General features: G+C 39.5%; 2 protein-coding genes across 3 annotated transcripts in view; one reads left to right on the top strand and one right to left on the bottom strand.

The window, feature by feature from the left end:
• Nucleotides 1–16612, bottom strand: part of LOC135349686 (uncharacterized) — a 134224-nt gene that overhangs the window by 6104 nt on the left and 111508 nt on the right. The gene's annotated exons all lie outside the window — the stretch shown is intronic.
• Nucleotides 6583–8863, top strand: LOC135331289 (uncharacterized). The gene is made up of 8 exons (XM_064526433.1): nt 6583–6658; nt 6715–6763; nt 7062–7247; nt 7304–7582; nt 7643–7716; nt 7776–7977; nt 8030–8341; nt 8523–8863. Exons 1-8 carry the CDS (start codon nt 6638–6640, stop codon nt 8786–8788), a joined length of 1389 nt encoding a protein of 462 aa, XP_064382503.1. The 5' UTR covers nt 6583–6637; the 3' UTR covers nt 8789–8863.

Raw genomic sequence — 16612 nt, 5'->3', positions numbered from 1 at the left:
GTGGTTAGGCGATCTTTGGTTGGGTTTATGGTTGGAACATTTCGCTTTGCTTTCCTGTTAGTCTATGAAGTGAAGTACTGGGAGAATGTGTTCAGCACTTAAGGAAATGTATATAAGGCTAGCAGCAAACTGAATGATAGGTCAAAAATAGGTGTTCAACAGTACCTATCTTAATTGTGGTTAGGCGATCTTGCCAACAAAAAGCTCCATCACTTAAATGATATGGTCATTCAATAATATAGATGTCCTTATACCAGGAGAATCTATTTTGACCCTCAGTAAATGTTTTGTTATTTCAGGAAAGCGTGTCTTTTTGTGGTGAACATGTTTACTCATACAAATGTACTGTATGATGATAATGCATACATGATCGTACAACAGCGGCCTGAGTAAATTATTATTACTAACATACTTTTTTAATTTAGGTAATGCTCTATCACCAAAGGAAGCGGAAAGGAGTATAATTATTCCCTGATGCAAGACTAACAAACAAGTGTACGAGCACAAGTAGCGATAAGACGAAGAAGAATCCTCCTTCAACTTTAAATCAGTTTTAGTTGTCCATTTAGTTGTCTATTACTAAGTCTATCTTCGTGCATGGATGCCTGCCTATATAATATTCTGTGTGCATACATGCTGTGCTATATATACAATGTCATCACAAAAATTAAGTCAGCAGTGTACATGTAGCAAGATCACGTTCCAATATGATTTCTGCATTTCCACTTTCATTCATAAACATCTCTCTTGGCTCTCCCTGCGCAGAGAATCAGTTAGCACTGGAAGAACTTGGACTGGGAGCTTCAGTTATCCTATCACTCACACGTAGTTACTGTTATTATTGTATCCATGCAGTAGATTCCGTATACTATAGGGAATTTCGGATACTCGGTCCGTGTCATCCGTTGCAATGAGTGTTTCAGGACTTTTGGTAGTGGGCGGAAGTGTTTCACATCCACGGAGTGTACAGTATCTATGATTGTACACTCTGTTCACATTTTAACACGTCTCACGGTCACTGTAAAGCAACACTTATAATACAACAACATCCATCAAAATAACTTACATTAAATAGATCTACAGTGCATGAAAAACAAACAAAATAACAGTGCAAATTAACAGTGTATAAACAAAAACAGCTAGTGGAAGATAACGAAATGCTAAAAAAATTCTATCTAGATCTACAAGTAGGACAAAACCAATCTCCAAGTGGAGATACTTTAATACGAACACATTTATAATGATACCACACATTACACGTATCGCACTGGACCATTTCATCATAACAGTCAGGGCGGAGACAAGGGCAGTATATCGTAATTACTATGCTGGAAAATCTTTCTTGTCTCTTGCGGCTACTAACATCTTTTGACTTTGGAAATCTTCTGAGTTTCTCATTTTCAAAGCAACGCACAAGATGTGGCCTCATTTTGTCTTCATTTAGGGTGATGGTATCCAGATTGTCTCCTTGCAGTGCGTGGTATGCAGCGGCAATTGCAAACAAACCACAGTTGTTACTGCCACTGCTCTGCTGTTGAATGGAGGCCACAGACAGTAACAGCCCATTGTGCGCTATTAAAGGCTTATACATCTGTGCGATTTGCAACTCAGCACTTGGCTCCAGGTCTTTCCCATATTGGAAGCAGCTATCAAAGAGGAAAAGTTCCCCCTTGATGAGTGCTGTCACAATCCAGTGATGCCTCTCTGTTACAAAGAATATCTGCACGGCTGTATATAGGATATATGATATAATTATTATAATTATACGGCCAAGGATGAGGATGAGGTATATAATTATGTATATAAATAATACTACTATTAATTTAAGTAGAAATTATACCTGTGGCTTCACTACTATAGTGACTGCAGGAAAGGACATCTTCTGAACCAGAAGCAATATTTGGAAATTGCATTCTCATTAGTTTGTGGGCAGCATACATATGACGGTCAGAAAGCATCCCGCTCTCAGCAAGAACTACATCCTTGTCTCCCGTCCTCAGGTCCAAACCTTCACCCAGTAGCTTGAATTCTGTCGAATGTGCACACAATAATTATAATGAACGGTATAATAGTGTGCATGCACATAATTATTAATAATAATTGTAATTAACGATAGCTCCTGTTAACAAGTATATAACTATATACCTTTCTTGTTACAGACTGAGTAGTCCTTTGCTTCTTCAAAGGTGGCTCCATAGAGGATGCAGTCTTAACGTGAGAGAAGGGGGCGTCTCGCTTGCGAGAGGAGTGAGCATCTGGCTTGTGAGAGGAGGGGGCGTCTGGCTTGTGAGAAGAGGGAAAATCACAATTTTTTCCCACAGTTTCTAAAAATGGAGTGCATAATTATAAAGAAACATTAAATTAATATCGTAAAGAGAAATGTAATGTAATTATAATTAGCTTCAAAATCTAGAGACACATGCATTATATACCTTGCTTGCATGGGTCTTTCACAGGAGTATACTCGTCAAAGAAGGGTTAAACTGATCGAGAGATTCATCGTGATGGTTGTCTGATAATTCGGAAGGATCCGAGAGAGAACTATGTTGATCCAAGAGAGGTTTTTTGGAGTCTGAGCCATGGTAATGCTTTAACCACTGTTGGTTAACAGCCTTTTTTAGGGTCTTTCCAGTCTTAGGGTTGGCTCACCGACAGAACATCAACTCGAAAGGTGAATACTTCGTTGCCTTTTGCTTACTCGTCCTATAAGCAAAGAGAATAGCGGGCAAGTGGTAGTCCCAGTCGGTCTGTGAGTCATTCACATATTTGAGTAGTGCTGTTTGAAGTGTTTGATTGAAACGTTCAGTTAGCCTGTTGGTTTGTGGGTGGTATAAGCTGAAGTGACCCTGTGCTCTGTTCCAGTGAATCGAAAAAGCTCTGTGTTGACCTGATTAACAAACTCACGGCCTTGGTCTGATATCAGCACCTCACAAAACCCAAACCTGCGTGGATGTATAACCATAATCATTAAATACGTGTTATTATAATTATGTGTAGAGATGCATGTGATTACAATTTCACACACATGCATAGCTTACCGACAAAACAAGTTGTACAGGAACATTGCCACTCCAAATGCAGTTTTGTCAGGGAATGGGGCTGCTTCAGCCCATTTGCTAAAATAATCGACCAATGTTACCACATATTTGCTGCCATTGGGTGTAATCGGCAAAGGTCCTATCAAGTCTATGCCAACCTATAAAGTGAATTACATGCATAATTATAATTAATATATATAATTTATATGATTGTGCTCAAAACAAATCTGTCATTATAATTATTATGCAATGCCATAAAAATTATAGTATATATATACCTGATGCCAGACTTTGGGTTGTACAGATATCGGATGGAGTTTGGCATTTGTCTTTACAAATGCTGGGTTCATTCTCTGGCACTGGCTGCAGTTCTTTACATACTTTCGGATCTCCTCCACCATCAACTTCCAGTAGAATCTAGAACATATCTTGTCTATAGTTCTATCTCTTCCAAAGTGGCCACCAGCTGTTCCTGCATGCATGCATCAATTGGTATAATAGCATACATGCTCTATTACCTACTATTATCATTTTACCAAAGCCATAATAATTATTATACCTGCATGGCAATCTTCGAGGATTCTTGATTTCTCCTCATTGCTGCGCACACATATCCTCCAGTCAGCTGCATCAGCAGCTTTGGTGTGCTTCTTGTAATAGAGGCTACCATTTTCAAACTTAAAGTTCTGCCTGTATTTTCTTCTAAAGTTTGCCTTCTCTGTTTTGCTGTTAATAGTAGGAGGGTATTCTCCTTTTCGTAAATAGTTTTCATTCTCTTGTAAATTCTCCATTTCTTGCTGCCTTCTTCAAATGACATGACTGTGAACGATCACTGCATGGTTTTATACTATAGATCCTAGCTGTCACTTGCTGTCAACTACAGGATAGAACAATTAATCTTGCAACTTTGCTCTTCACACATTTATATGTCTACATTCCAGCTGTCACTTGCTGTCTACTACAGGATGAACACTTGCTTCATTGCTACCTTGCATGCTACTACTAACCTTGCTCTTCATCCTGCATGGCTCTTCATTCTCTACTATGTCTATGAGGAGTGCATGAATGTACTCTTGCTACTGTATACTTACATTGTTGGCGGGAACAAACATGCGCATGGGAGTCATTTACTCCTGGGGGAGTCACCCACACCTTAGGCTAGTCTCATGGATCAGCCCCCTCCTAAGAAGGGGTCTGAGCACTCTTGTCTTGAGGTCATTTCACAGTGGAATGTGCCAGACCAATGGAATGTAATCAATTCCTGACCTTACGCCCCCGCGTATTTGTTAATTGTACAAAGCGTCAAGCGCAGGCATCTCTCTATCTCTGAAGAAGGTGCTTCAATCTATTACATGTATGTCTTTTGCCTGTGGTGCTAACTCTCTGTGCCCAAGGACCCCTGCTTGGCTTGCTTATGCTTCGTAGCAGCGTCTATGTATGAAGCGTTTACCATGCGTAATGCATGCGTTAATGATTATCCAAATGCGTTGAGCAACGTGCAGTTCTTTATTGCCTCCTATAATATCACCTGACTAGAATAAGTCAATCTGATTGAGCCGCTGGAATTCCAGCGTGTGCAACAAAACTACATCAAGAGAGGCGCGAAGCACTTAACCTTTGCTCATTAGGTCTCTAATTGCCGTTGTGTTAATTGCATGCCAGTCTCATGAATTAGCCGCCCTTCCTAAGTGAGAGACCTAGGAAGGGCGGCTGATTCGTGAGACTAACCAACAAGCTGAAAGCAAGACAGCCTGGAGCAAAGAGCTTGCCATCAATAGAATCATGTCAGGGAACACTCCAAAACAACCAGCTATAAGAAGCCATCATCTATGATTAAAAGAAGTTATATCCAGGGCCATGCATGTACCACAGCAGAAGAGCCTGAGGCCTCCTTTGACAATGTATATACGTATAAAGTGGACCGTACATGCATGCTACATGCAACAAAGGCCAGCTATTGAGAAGCCTGGCCAAAATCTCATCCGCCCTGTGTTCGACTGTGGGAGGGAGCAGCTCAATACTTGACTGAAAGTGGTCGCAAAGCAGCTAGGCTAAACGCACAAGTTAGTTTTATTCTCTGTTTTACGTTTTAATAATCCATTCTCGTTCACAGTTAATGTGCATGTGACGCTCATTCAACTCCAAAATGATCTTGTTGTTGCCAAACCAGTTCAAGATACGACAAAAAATGAAGATTTTGATGAGCTCGAGCATTCTTCCTCATTAGTATTCACACCTGAGTTTGCCAATGTGGTCAATGTCGATGGATTGAGAATTAAAGACGGCAAGGTGTTTGTTATTTGGAAGTGGCAAGTGCTACATCCACAAGACAAGATGGTAATAATAGTGAGGGGAATTGCTGTTTGTTTTCGGCCAATGGAACCCCGGACTATTCAGACGCAGAGTCTGAAACAGTCACACACCATACCTTTCAAGGTGATCGGATGTATTAAGGAAAAACTATATCCAGAAGTACTCTGAAAAGCAAGTGTACTTATTGACGAAGGTGTCCCTGTACCTATATATAGAAGTACATGTTGAACCTGACAATCCTGTGACTCCAAATGCAATTGCGTTGTAGACGGTTCCTTTGGATACTTAGTGAAGGAAGCACAGGATGCTGTGTACGATGCCCTCATAAGGATTGACATTACTGTTGTAACATTCAAGTGGGTCAAATATGTCAGTGACTTGTATAACCGTATGGGCCCAGGGTTTTTTTGCTAACATAACAACGAAAGGTGTATGGCCATCAAATTAATGTTAAAGTAGTACTGTTATTGCCTAACCTAATTTTGCGTTGATCATTTCCAATGACTGCATTAATTTAACACTCGCACGACTATAAACAATCATGTTCTAATAGCATTGTTCACCGCTCATGTCATTTTTTGTTGTACATTTCTATTGAAATTCGACCAAGTGCAGCAATAACATGCATCATATAATTATACACGTATTATTAGCTGTTAGCCATGAATATAATGCTCATGATTATCAATGTCCAATAGTTGTGGTCAGTTATATTGCAGTAACTTGTGAGGGAGGATGATCAACTGGCACATTGTAGTATATATTCGCACGTACATCAAATGAAGGCATTTGATAAAACAGTAATAATTGATGGCAACGAGGGATCCATTCGTTTGGGAGAACTTTACTCCAATTTTACTTGACGGTGTGAAGTGTAAAATGTGCCCACCATATCTCTGAAGAAGCATTCCACATTCTTGAATGCTTGATATCTCCTCAGTGCAAGTGAGAGAGATCTTTATAGCAGTTCACTCCTGTACCCGTGGTTAGGCTCTTGAATTAGCCGCCCTTCTCAAGGTCTCTCCCCCCTCAGGTAGGAAGGGCGGCTAATTCATGAGACTGGTATGCAATTAACACAACGGCAATTAGAGACCTGATTAGCAAAGGTTAAGTGCTTCTTGCCTCCTCTGGCTCAGACCCCTTCTCAGGAGGGGGCTGTTCCATGAGACTAACCTTAGGCAGGAATGACCGGGGAGTCACTCCCACCGGGGAGTTATTCATTCCTCTGACACCAGAGCAAAATGATTTGAAACAAAAACTTTTCTAGAGGCTCTAGTAGAGCTATCATGAGTATACCAAGTTGCAAGGTAAGACAAGAGAAAACGTGGTACCTGTATAGTTTTTACTGCCTATATACGTATAGATTATCCTGTTGGTCCTGGTTTCATGGACACTGCTAGCAAATCAACTGGGTGAGCAGATAGACAAACTGCTAGACTATAGATCTACAATTAATATTAATTTATAGAGATTTACAGAGAAATAAGACAATGCAATGCATATAATGAGTCCATGTGTGCTATTGTCTAGATGCTGTATATGGAAATTCAGCATTTCTATCAAACATTACTGAAGAAGAAACTATGTTAACAGTTTGTCCTGGAGAGTTAGCCTGTCTAACTTGTAGTCATATAAAGGGTGCACAAACTCGATGGGCAATTAGTGGAACTATATCCTGCAATGTTATAGTGAGCCACGATTTTGATTCAGGCTCAGAACAGCCTTGTGATCTGAGTCCGTTCACCATCATCATGATCAGTGACAATACTGGCTCCACAGTGAGTTCCATCGTTCATATACCTGTGACTGAGGCACTGGACGGTACTCTGGTTGAATGCTTTGCTGGTGGTGGTACTTTGTCTCCACAAGTTGGCAACACCACACTTAATGTGATAGGTAAATAATCAACAAGATCATCATACTCACAATCACAAAATGTTTACTTTTTACAGATCTAAATATGTCGTCTGTAACTTCCTGGATAGCAAATCTGAGAACTGATGCTCTAGGGTCTGTTCTGGACTGGGACCCATTGGACCAACCTTACCAGAGATGTGTCACTGGCTACAGCATCACCCTGAATGAAACAGTGTACAATACCACAAACACATCTCTATCATTAGCTGGAGAGAGCCTCCCTTACTGTGAGACTCAGACAGTGACTGTGAAACCACTCACACTCAATGGACTGTTATCTTTAGACACCTTAAATATCACTGTGATCAATCCAAGTATGTTTGTAATGACAGCATACTTATCTTAATGCCATTAATTGTGGGTGTCATATTTAGACTTGGTGACTCCAGCTATATCCACCTCCTTCAGATTCCAAAAGGAAGTTTTGAAGCTCAAAGTAATAGTTCAGGTATGATTTGTGCATGCCTCTGCATTATTATCTCGCTAAAATTGTAACTTTGTCTTCAGGATATTTCGATTGATATTGCACTCATTCGAATGTTTGGATACATATCGAGTGGAGAGGATTGTGTTCCTACCACATCATTTAATGGGAGTTCAGTTGTAATCGATTTCTCAGACCAATCTCCTGGAGATGCTTACACAGTGTGTATGATGTTCAGAAACAATGAATGCTCTGTGTCTGCAATCAATTCCATTACTGTGACTGGTAAAATGCATATGCTGGCATAATTATCATCAAATTCATTCGTATCTTTTAGTTCCAGCTACAATGATCACCATACAAGAAGTTAGGCCATCTGGCTCTAGTTACATGGTCCGTTTGTCCCTCCCCTTCACCGGCTACCCTCCCAGTGACCTGCTCATTGTCTCCACCCTCTCTCCCCCTCACTCTGACCCAATCACCCTCCCCTTCCCGTACACAACTAACCAAATCACAGTGAGCTTCATCGACATCACTGCTGGAGTCTTCTACACCTACACAATTAGAATTATTCTGGCCAGCAACCAATCAAATGATGTCGTTTTTCCAGTCACTGGAAATTTCATATTGGCTCTACATGTATTAGGAGGTATATGCTATACATGGAGGCAAATAACTGGTAGATAGTGAAACAATCGCAAATAGTATTGTTTACTTCAACAGTATAGTGAATAAGCTACGTGTTTACTAGTAGTTAGCCCGCTATGATGTACTCATTATACTGTAACTCATGCTCAAATGAAAAACATGTACAATCAACACTCATGCAGAATCTGTGCAGTTCCTCTCTACTGGTGAAGCAATGGCAGTCAGTGTGGCAGCTACATTCACTATTTCCATAGCGATTGGACTCTTGTTGGGGGTGTCTCTAATGTACTGCATTATGTACTACAGGAATAGGGGACACTACCCAGTAAGACAGCGACAAGAAGAAAGCATTCAACCCACTGTGCCAAGTGGTCCTGTTTACGAAGAAGTTACTCCTATCCAAGAACAAATTGAGCTGAAACCGAATGAAGCATACGGACCATTATAAAACTGTACTAGTCAGGAAACCTAAACTCTTTGTATTTGTGCACCATAATAATTATGTGCGTAAAAAGTAGAAACATAAATACATAATTATGCATCTGCATTGTTTGGTAGATTATTATGCAGAAAATAACTTATTGGGTCAAGTTGTATATGAATGACGATAAGACCAGATAGAGGGGCATCAGACATCTGTGATGTTTGACCAGCAATATAGCATTATGAACGACTGCATGCCCCTTTCAGGCTGGCTCCAGACATCCAAACTCTCAGAAGTACTGACAGACCCTATACTGTGTTGCCCACTCTGTTTTACTCGACATTCTCACAATGATACTTTCTGAAAGCTCACAATTAATGCAATCGATTTAATATGTATCTGTAAGATGCATGATATGCTGAGAGCTCAAAATAGAAATGTTCAAGAATTTGAGTACCGTATATACCGTATTATATAGCGAGTATATTTCGGCGATAAACGTTAGCGGTTTTCACAGATATTAATATCGCATGCATGCTTGCGCGTCAAAAGACTATTCCAAGGAAATTGAATCTGCAAAATTCCTTATGGTCTTCTGCAAACATTTATACCCTAGAAATATATATACCTGCTATATATATACGGTAAGCAATAAAATTATAATGACACTTTGATAATAATTGCAACTCTGCACAGTATATATATACATGTAACCAGTGGCAGATCTAGAAAAAGTGGTAGGTGATACAGACAGACACACAGACAAACACACTACCGTATACCTCGCTTGCGCATGTGCACCGAGGCATAATAAACAGCTTGTGACACTCATAGCCATCACGGTAATAACCATTACATAATCTGCTTGTATAAATCAAATAATCTGTTACAGTCTGAAAACCAGGAGGCTCTGCCCCCCCCCCCCCATATTATATATACATACCGTATTACGTATAATTATATATGCATCCACCAATAGTTTAATTTTCAATACCTTCATACTCTACTTTATTTGATTGTTGCACTGTATCTACCTCGATGAATCCCTATATGTTAATTGTGCTTTCCCAGTTATAATTATATTATCAAATTATAGTTGCAGTCCAATCAGATTGCAGCATTTCTAATAATTATGGTCGGTGTCACGCTCGGTTGTATACAACCACAAGCAAGGTAGAATTGGTTAACACCCACTAGCTGCTATCAGCATATTACATAATCCAGCAAGATCAATCCTGACATAGGCTTGAAACCCGACCTTCCGTCAGGGACGGTCGGACCACTCCCAACTACAGCAGGAGTCTGAGAGCTTGGGCCTTTTCTGCATGCAGTGAGATCTAGAGTGAGGCCTTCTTGTTTCAGCAACAAGACAATGTACACATTAAATCTAAACAACTAACTATAGCTAGATATTAATTAAATCTGTTGCTAGATTTAACAAAATGTGATCTGCTTTTTTTTTAATCACGCTCAGATAAAATTAATACCGAGGCTAATTTTTAATTTTAAAGAAAAATCGGCCTGGGACCAAGGTTATAATAATTATGAGGATATAATTATGCTTTCTTCGATAATGGAACATTCGATCCAAAAGCTAATAGGCTTAGCGGGGAGGGGGGATATTTGTAGTTGAGCAATATTTAGTCAGTTTGTGATCTGGTTGCTGCTTGCACTGGCAGGTAAAAGTAGCCAAAAGTATAAAGTAGCCAAAAGTAATCACTATACTGAGCGGGTAATTTGGGGGGGGATATTTAGGATCCGTGGTTGCTGCTTGTACTGGCAAGTAAAGGTCGCTTCATTTGTGGTTAAAATAATCGTGCGCAGGATTTAACCCTTTCCCAGCTTTAGCCAACCATAGTCGGCATGGCTACTGATATAGTTCAAAAAATCATTGTGCACGCTGTGTTGGAGCTATGTGAACGCTGCAGTTGATAATTAACCACGACAAGCACGCCGAATAGTTTCCCCTGAAAACTAACGCTATAACTTCTTTCAAAATATGTAGGCATTTGAAAAGTATATAGTTGCAAGACCTAATGCATTTGTGTATATCATACAGATATAATATTATACTACATGTACAGCCGACCTTAAGAGCGATAGTGTATACATTTTGTGTCAGAGAAAGAGGAACTCCGAGGAGGTTATCGTGGTCGGATGAGTCTTACATGTAGTTGTGTATGTTTTTCTGTTAGAATACCATTTGTTTTCTTTGCATCAGCAATTCAATCCTTAAAGAAACTTTAATAGTGTATCCAACCCTCCCCCCTTTATATACAGTGGAACCTGTTGTTATAATCATGATCAGAACCATATCACATGCAACTCACCCAACTATAGTCAATTATGATGTTAATGATCTTTACCAAACAATACAAAACAGCTTCATAATTATTCTCTGCTTTTATGCAGGTACACACAGGGTCGTTTATGTCTTTACTGCTTACCGTATAGCGAGTATAATTATTTCGAGGGTATAAACTTTTGCGGAAAGACCTAAAATTTGCAGATTTAATTTCCTTGGGCTATAGCCTTTTGACGTGCATGCATGCATGCGATATTAGTATTAAGCGCAATTAATGTGATGGAAAAGTGACTATTTCAGTATCACACACATTATATATACGGGTACATCATTATAAACATAGCACGCACTATATACGAGTACATAAACATTGGTCTGTGAGAGAGCTAGGGAGAATAACTCATGATTCATAAAGGAAACGCCCAGTTTTAAACTGAATTCATTGTTACAATTAAATGTTGAAGGTTAAGTATTGTCATTCTTTTGCGATTACGTTCCAAATACAAGGCATACCCCTCGGCTTTGTTACACAGACAGGTTCCATTCCACTGCTTCCAACATGCAGGAGCTTGTCCCTCTCTCTCTCAACACACACATGCATGCATGCAGTCGTTCATACATGTGCATGCACCATGCATGCTTGCACAGCACAGCAGTCCCATGCATAGCAACATGGATGTCACTCGACACATGCAACGATGGAAATGTATATAAAAGAATATTATGGTGAGAGACGATATGTCTGATGTGTACAATCATGCAGCCTTAATTGCCGTGACTGTGCATAATTATGCTTATAATTATAGGCTCGATATAAAATATCCCAAAGACGGCACAAATTCTGGACGTTTTATCCTCTCCGCATGGACAACTGCACACTTCCTGTACTGTATATCCGTATATCCCCCAATGGAAGACTTTCCCCGGCCCCTACATGATATCGATGGTTTCAGCTCTCTGTTCCTGTGCATGGTACTAATTTCACCACCCACACACCATCCACAGGAACGACGCAGTGTACGTGGTCAGGGCTGCTTGTTCTACTGCATGCTCTCAAATTCTTCCTCTTCGGAGACGAGCAGGTGGAGAATTATAGTGGGCATAGTCCAGTGGCAGTGAGGTGAGTGAGGAGGGTGGTGTGTAAGGGTATAGGAGGGGTTTAAAGTACATGACATTACGTTGTATAATAATTGTGTATACTGAATATAGTATATAGTTATATACTCGTATATTCAAGGTATCTATACACCCTAGTAATGTTTGAACAATATTGGCAGTAACTGTGAATGTCTCTCTTTCTGAGTGACTGGCATTATTTCACTGCCCACATAATTACGCAGTAGCGGTTAATATATATAGAGCTTTCTGGGCTGACTTATACACGTACTAGCTGTGCATGTGGCCCTCTCTAATAGCTATATAGGGGAACACTATCGCAATAATTCATTTCGAGTGTTACAGTGGAAACCATATACCCTTTATAACCATTTGGGAAGCAACGTTTTGGCCGTTATAGTTTGTTAATGTGCACAAACTGTTTATTTGGGATATGGTCTTTTTTGCAAATCGCTTTTCTTCAGGGGTGGCCGTTAAGAAGGGATCCACTGTCCGCATAAAATGTACATTCAGTATAGTTTGAAACACTGTGTAAGACGAGTCAAACCGTTAACGTTGCTATGAGGAAGATCATTATCTCCCAGCAAAACAAGAAACATAGGGGGAAAATAGAGGTTAGATATCTGCATGCATGGAGCCAGCCTGGAAGGGGCAGTCGTTCATTAGCTGGTCAAACACGTCACTGATGTCCCGGCCTGTATCTGGTCTTATCATCGTTCAATGTATACGGGTAATTATACAGAAATTGTACAAATTTAACAATTAAAAAGACTATAGTGATATGGTTAGGGTTAAATTTTGGTCTTGGTGAACTGCTTATTGGTTTGGGTGCTGCATACCTACAGTATGTCCTTGAACTGCGTGCCCATATATAACACAACTCACCCAATTATATAGTCAATTATATTGTTAATGATCTTTACCAAACAGACTTTATCTACTTTTTATGCACATAATTATTGTGGTGCACAACTACAGAAAATGAAGAGTTTAGGTTGACTAGTATACTGCTTATAATGGTCCGTATGCTTCATTCGGTTTCAGGACCACTTGGGCACAACAGTGGGTTGAATGCTTTCTTCCTGTCGCTGTCTTACTGTATAGCGTCCCCTATTCCTGTAACACATAATGCAGTATGTTAGAGACATCCCCAGCAAGAGTCCAATCGCTATGAAAATAGTGAATGTAGCTGCCACACTGACTGCCACTGCTTCACCAGTAGAGAGGGACCGCACAGATTCTGCATGCGTACATGCATATACCGTATAGCGCGAAATTTTCGAGGGGCTTAATTTTCGTGGATTTCGTGGGTTAGCAATCCTACACGAAAATTAAGTCCACAAAAATCGTTCTTTACCTGCTATAACGTGCAAGATCTAAAGGCGTGGCTTCCGGTAAGCAGTCATTCCGCGAACATTGTGCAACGAAATGGCTTTTAGAGGCCAATCCACGAAATATAAGTGCCTCGAAAATTTCGCGCTATACGGTACATTAATTGTACATGTTTTTCATTTGAGAATTAATGCATAATGAATACAGTGGAACCTCTGTTAACAACCACCTCCGAATAAAGGCCAGCTGCTATATAACGGCCAGGCACCCAGGTCCCAAATGAACAGTTCGTGTTCAAAACAACCCCTCAACAAAGGCCACCTCTGTATAAGGCCAAACATTGTTCCCCAAAGGTGTCCGTTATAGCCTGATGGGTTCCACTGTAGTTGTGTTTCTCATGCAGCGTTGCACCTGCTTCACAATCCTTGTGTCAATATGAATTTAGCGGCCACCATGCAACCCTAGGGCACACTAACAGTGGCTGCAATGAAGAGGTGACCTGTAACACATACTATAATTATGGAGACTTTACTGCTTGTTAACCTGGCTGTATTATATAGAGCATGGCCAGTTTATATGGCAACCACGATAGGCAGCCAGGCTTCTGTTTTTCATTACTATGCAGATATTAACTTACGGTCATTTTATCTGGGAAGTTCATTGTTTATGCTCAAAATCTTGCCCCTATACCGCACTCAGGATTATCTGAGATGTTATTTATATTATCGTTAAAACTCGTGAAAATGTTTGTCAGCCGAATGATGCTTAGTTATTATTGATCTCTCCTTGATTGGTCCACACCAGGCATGTTAATGACTATTATTATACTCAGCAAAAGATTAGTTAGTGTTGAATCTCTCAACACATTGTTAAATTACGCTCATGTTTTCCTACAATAACTGCTTGGTATTAAACTATACATTCATACATTAAACGATTTCTGCTATCACATCAAAACTAAATACCTGTTATTATGTTCTTAGCACGCAGGCACGTCACAATTTGGCAAAAAAGTACTGTATAGTTTTTACAATAATATTGCAAAATGTGTGACTATATAGATTCAGATGATAATTTTTTGGTGACATTTGCATGAAAACTATGCATGCACCACTTCTATACAGTATACATTTTTCATCCTTATAGGCTATTATAATCAATGCATTGGCCCTTGAAACCAACAAACCTAATGTTCACCTCAGAGAGGTACTGTATATTTTTGCTGGTCATTTCCGGGAAACAAAATATTCATGGTTTTCGTGGTTGGAACTCTGCACAAATATAATTATTACTTTTTACCCACAAATGAAGCGACCTTGTCTATACCTTTACCTGCAGTGCAAGCAGCAACCTCACAAAAATATTATCCACAAAGTGAGTAAATATTGCTCAATCACGAATGTTTTGCCTTTGCTAATTATACCAGCTATAATAATTATAATACGGTATACTCGGTCGTACCTAATGCAGTGGGCGTATCAATTAATGGAGAGGTTGTGTGTAGCTTGGTTGTTGTCTAATAGTAGTGTTGCTGCATAAAATGCAACAAGTTGATTCTAGTAATTTCTATGTGTGTGCTTCTATTTCTAAGCGTTAAGTGTCCTGATTATACTATAAGAGGTGTCCTTATTCACATGCAGAGAGTCCTTAGCTAGCTCATAAATAATAAACAGAGCATTTTATTGTGGTGTCACTGTTATAGTATTTATTACTGACAACATGCAGTAAACAGCAGCAATTATATAAGTTGAAGGCTCTCTTATAAATTTATTTTTGGTGTTAGTCCCAGTCCATAATGTACAGCAGTTCTTATGAGGTGTATTGAAATGTTCACATCCTCTACAGATATACTACATGTACAGCCGACCTTAAGAGCAATAGTGTATAACTTTTGTGTCAGAGAGGAACTTCGAGGAGATCATCGCGGTCGGGTGAGTCTTACAGCTGTGTTGTACAGCTGCGTATGTTTCTCTCTAATACTCTCTACAATGCATATTTTGTGTTAGTTATTCTTTGCATCAGCAATACAACAAAACCTTGTATTGAAAATCCTGCACTGGTGTATCCAACCCTCTCCCCTTATATATACAATGGAATCTTTTGTTGAATGGTTGTTTTGTACACCGCTATGAGGGGTTACACGTATACTGTGCAGGGTTGCAATATTGTTTAAATAATTAATACAAAGAGTTTAGGTTTCCTGACTAGTACAGTTTTATAATGGTCTGTATGCTTCATTCGGTTTCAGTTCAATTCGTTCTTGGATAGGAGTAACTTCTTTGTAAACAGGACCACTTGGCACAGTGGGTTGAATGCTTTCTTCTTGTAACGTAATGTATGTAACATCAATTATCTCTGGAACTAAAGTATTTCTGGAAAAATTTTTAAGTTAGACAATTTATTCAAGCTTACTCTTTGTAATTTTAGACCTTAGCCGTGAGATTTTCTTTAAATCTCTCCTTAACCGAAAAGGCACTAAAAACTAGCAATTTTGAGCACTGTGGAGGATGTGTAGATATTATTTTAAGTAACATCGAATCTTTCATAAGATAGCCAAACTATCTATAGATGTTGTGACAAAGTTCCAAACCTTAGCCGGAAACCGTTGGCCTTTTCTCTCCCTAACCGATTACCCACTATAACAATTGGGTACTGTTATATTAATCACCACAAACCCACCACCTTATGTTGTTATGGAAACAATTTTGGATATGTTGTAGCTTATTCATTTGCCTACACAATGGTATCAGCAGATTTTCTTAGAAATGTTCCAATCATTTACATTTAAGTACAACTACTCACACATTTTTGGTATTCTACTCTTTAGACTGGATGCACTGTATGTGAACAGGGAAGAACCATTGTGCAATTTTGCCCTGTGTGATGAAAGAGTGCAGATGCTCACTAATGTTTCCCTCTTCATCACTACACCACTGTGTTTGGTGAGTGCGTGGCTTGTTTAGTGTAATTACTGTTTACTTTAGTGTGATGCGTGCCTGCATGACTAGAACTGTAGACAATACCATTTGGCAACTTTCAGCACTCTGGTCCGTGCAGACCATATTGGCTAACATAATTATGTCCGCAACAAATTG

The sequence above is a fragment of the Halichondria panicea genome, chromosome 1, assembly GCF_963675165.1.
Source record: "Halichondria panicea chromosome 1, odHalPani1.1, whole genome shotgun sequence".
In the NCBI taxonomy this organism is placed as follows: domain Eukaryota; kingdom Metazoa; phylum Porifera; class Demospongiae; order Suberitida; family Halichondriidae; genus Halichondria; species Halichondria panicea.
The sequence above is the reverse complement of the archived record's forward strand: the minus strand, read 5'-3'. Positions and strand labels throughout refer to the sequence as shown.

Excerpts from the sequence above, each read along its gene's own strand:
- LOC135331289 (XM_064526433.1), top strand. The coding sequence starts at position 6,638 with ATGAGTATACCAAGTTGCAAG. Across the intron at positions 7,248-7,303 it reads CACCACACTTAATGTGATAG|ATCTAAATATGTCGTCTGTA; the intron begins GTAAATAATCAA and ends TACTTTTTACAG. Across the intron at positions 8,342-8,522 it reads GGCTCTACATGTATTAGGAG|AATCTGTGCAGTTCCTCTCT; the intron begins GTATATGCTATA and ends ACACTCATGCAG.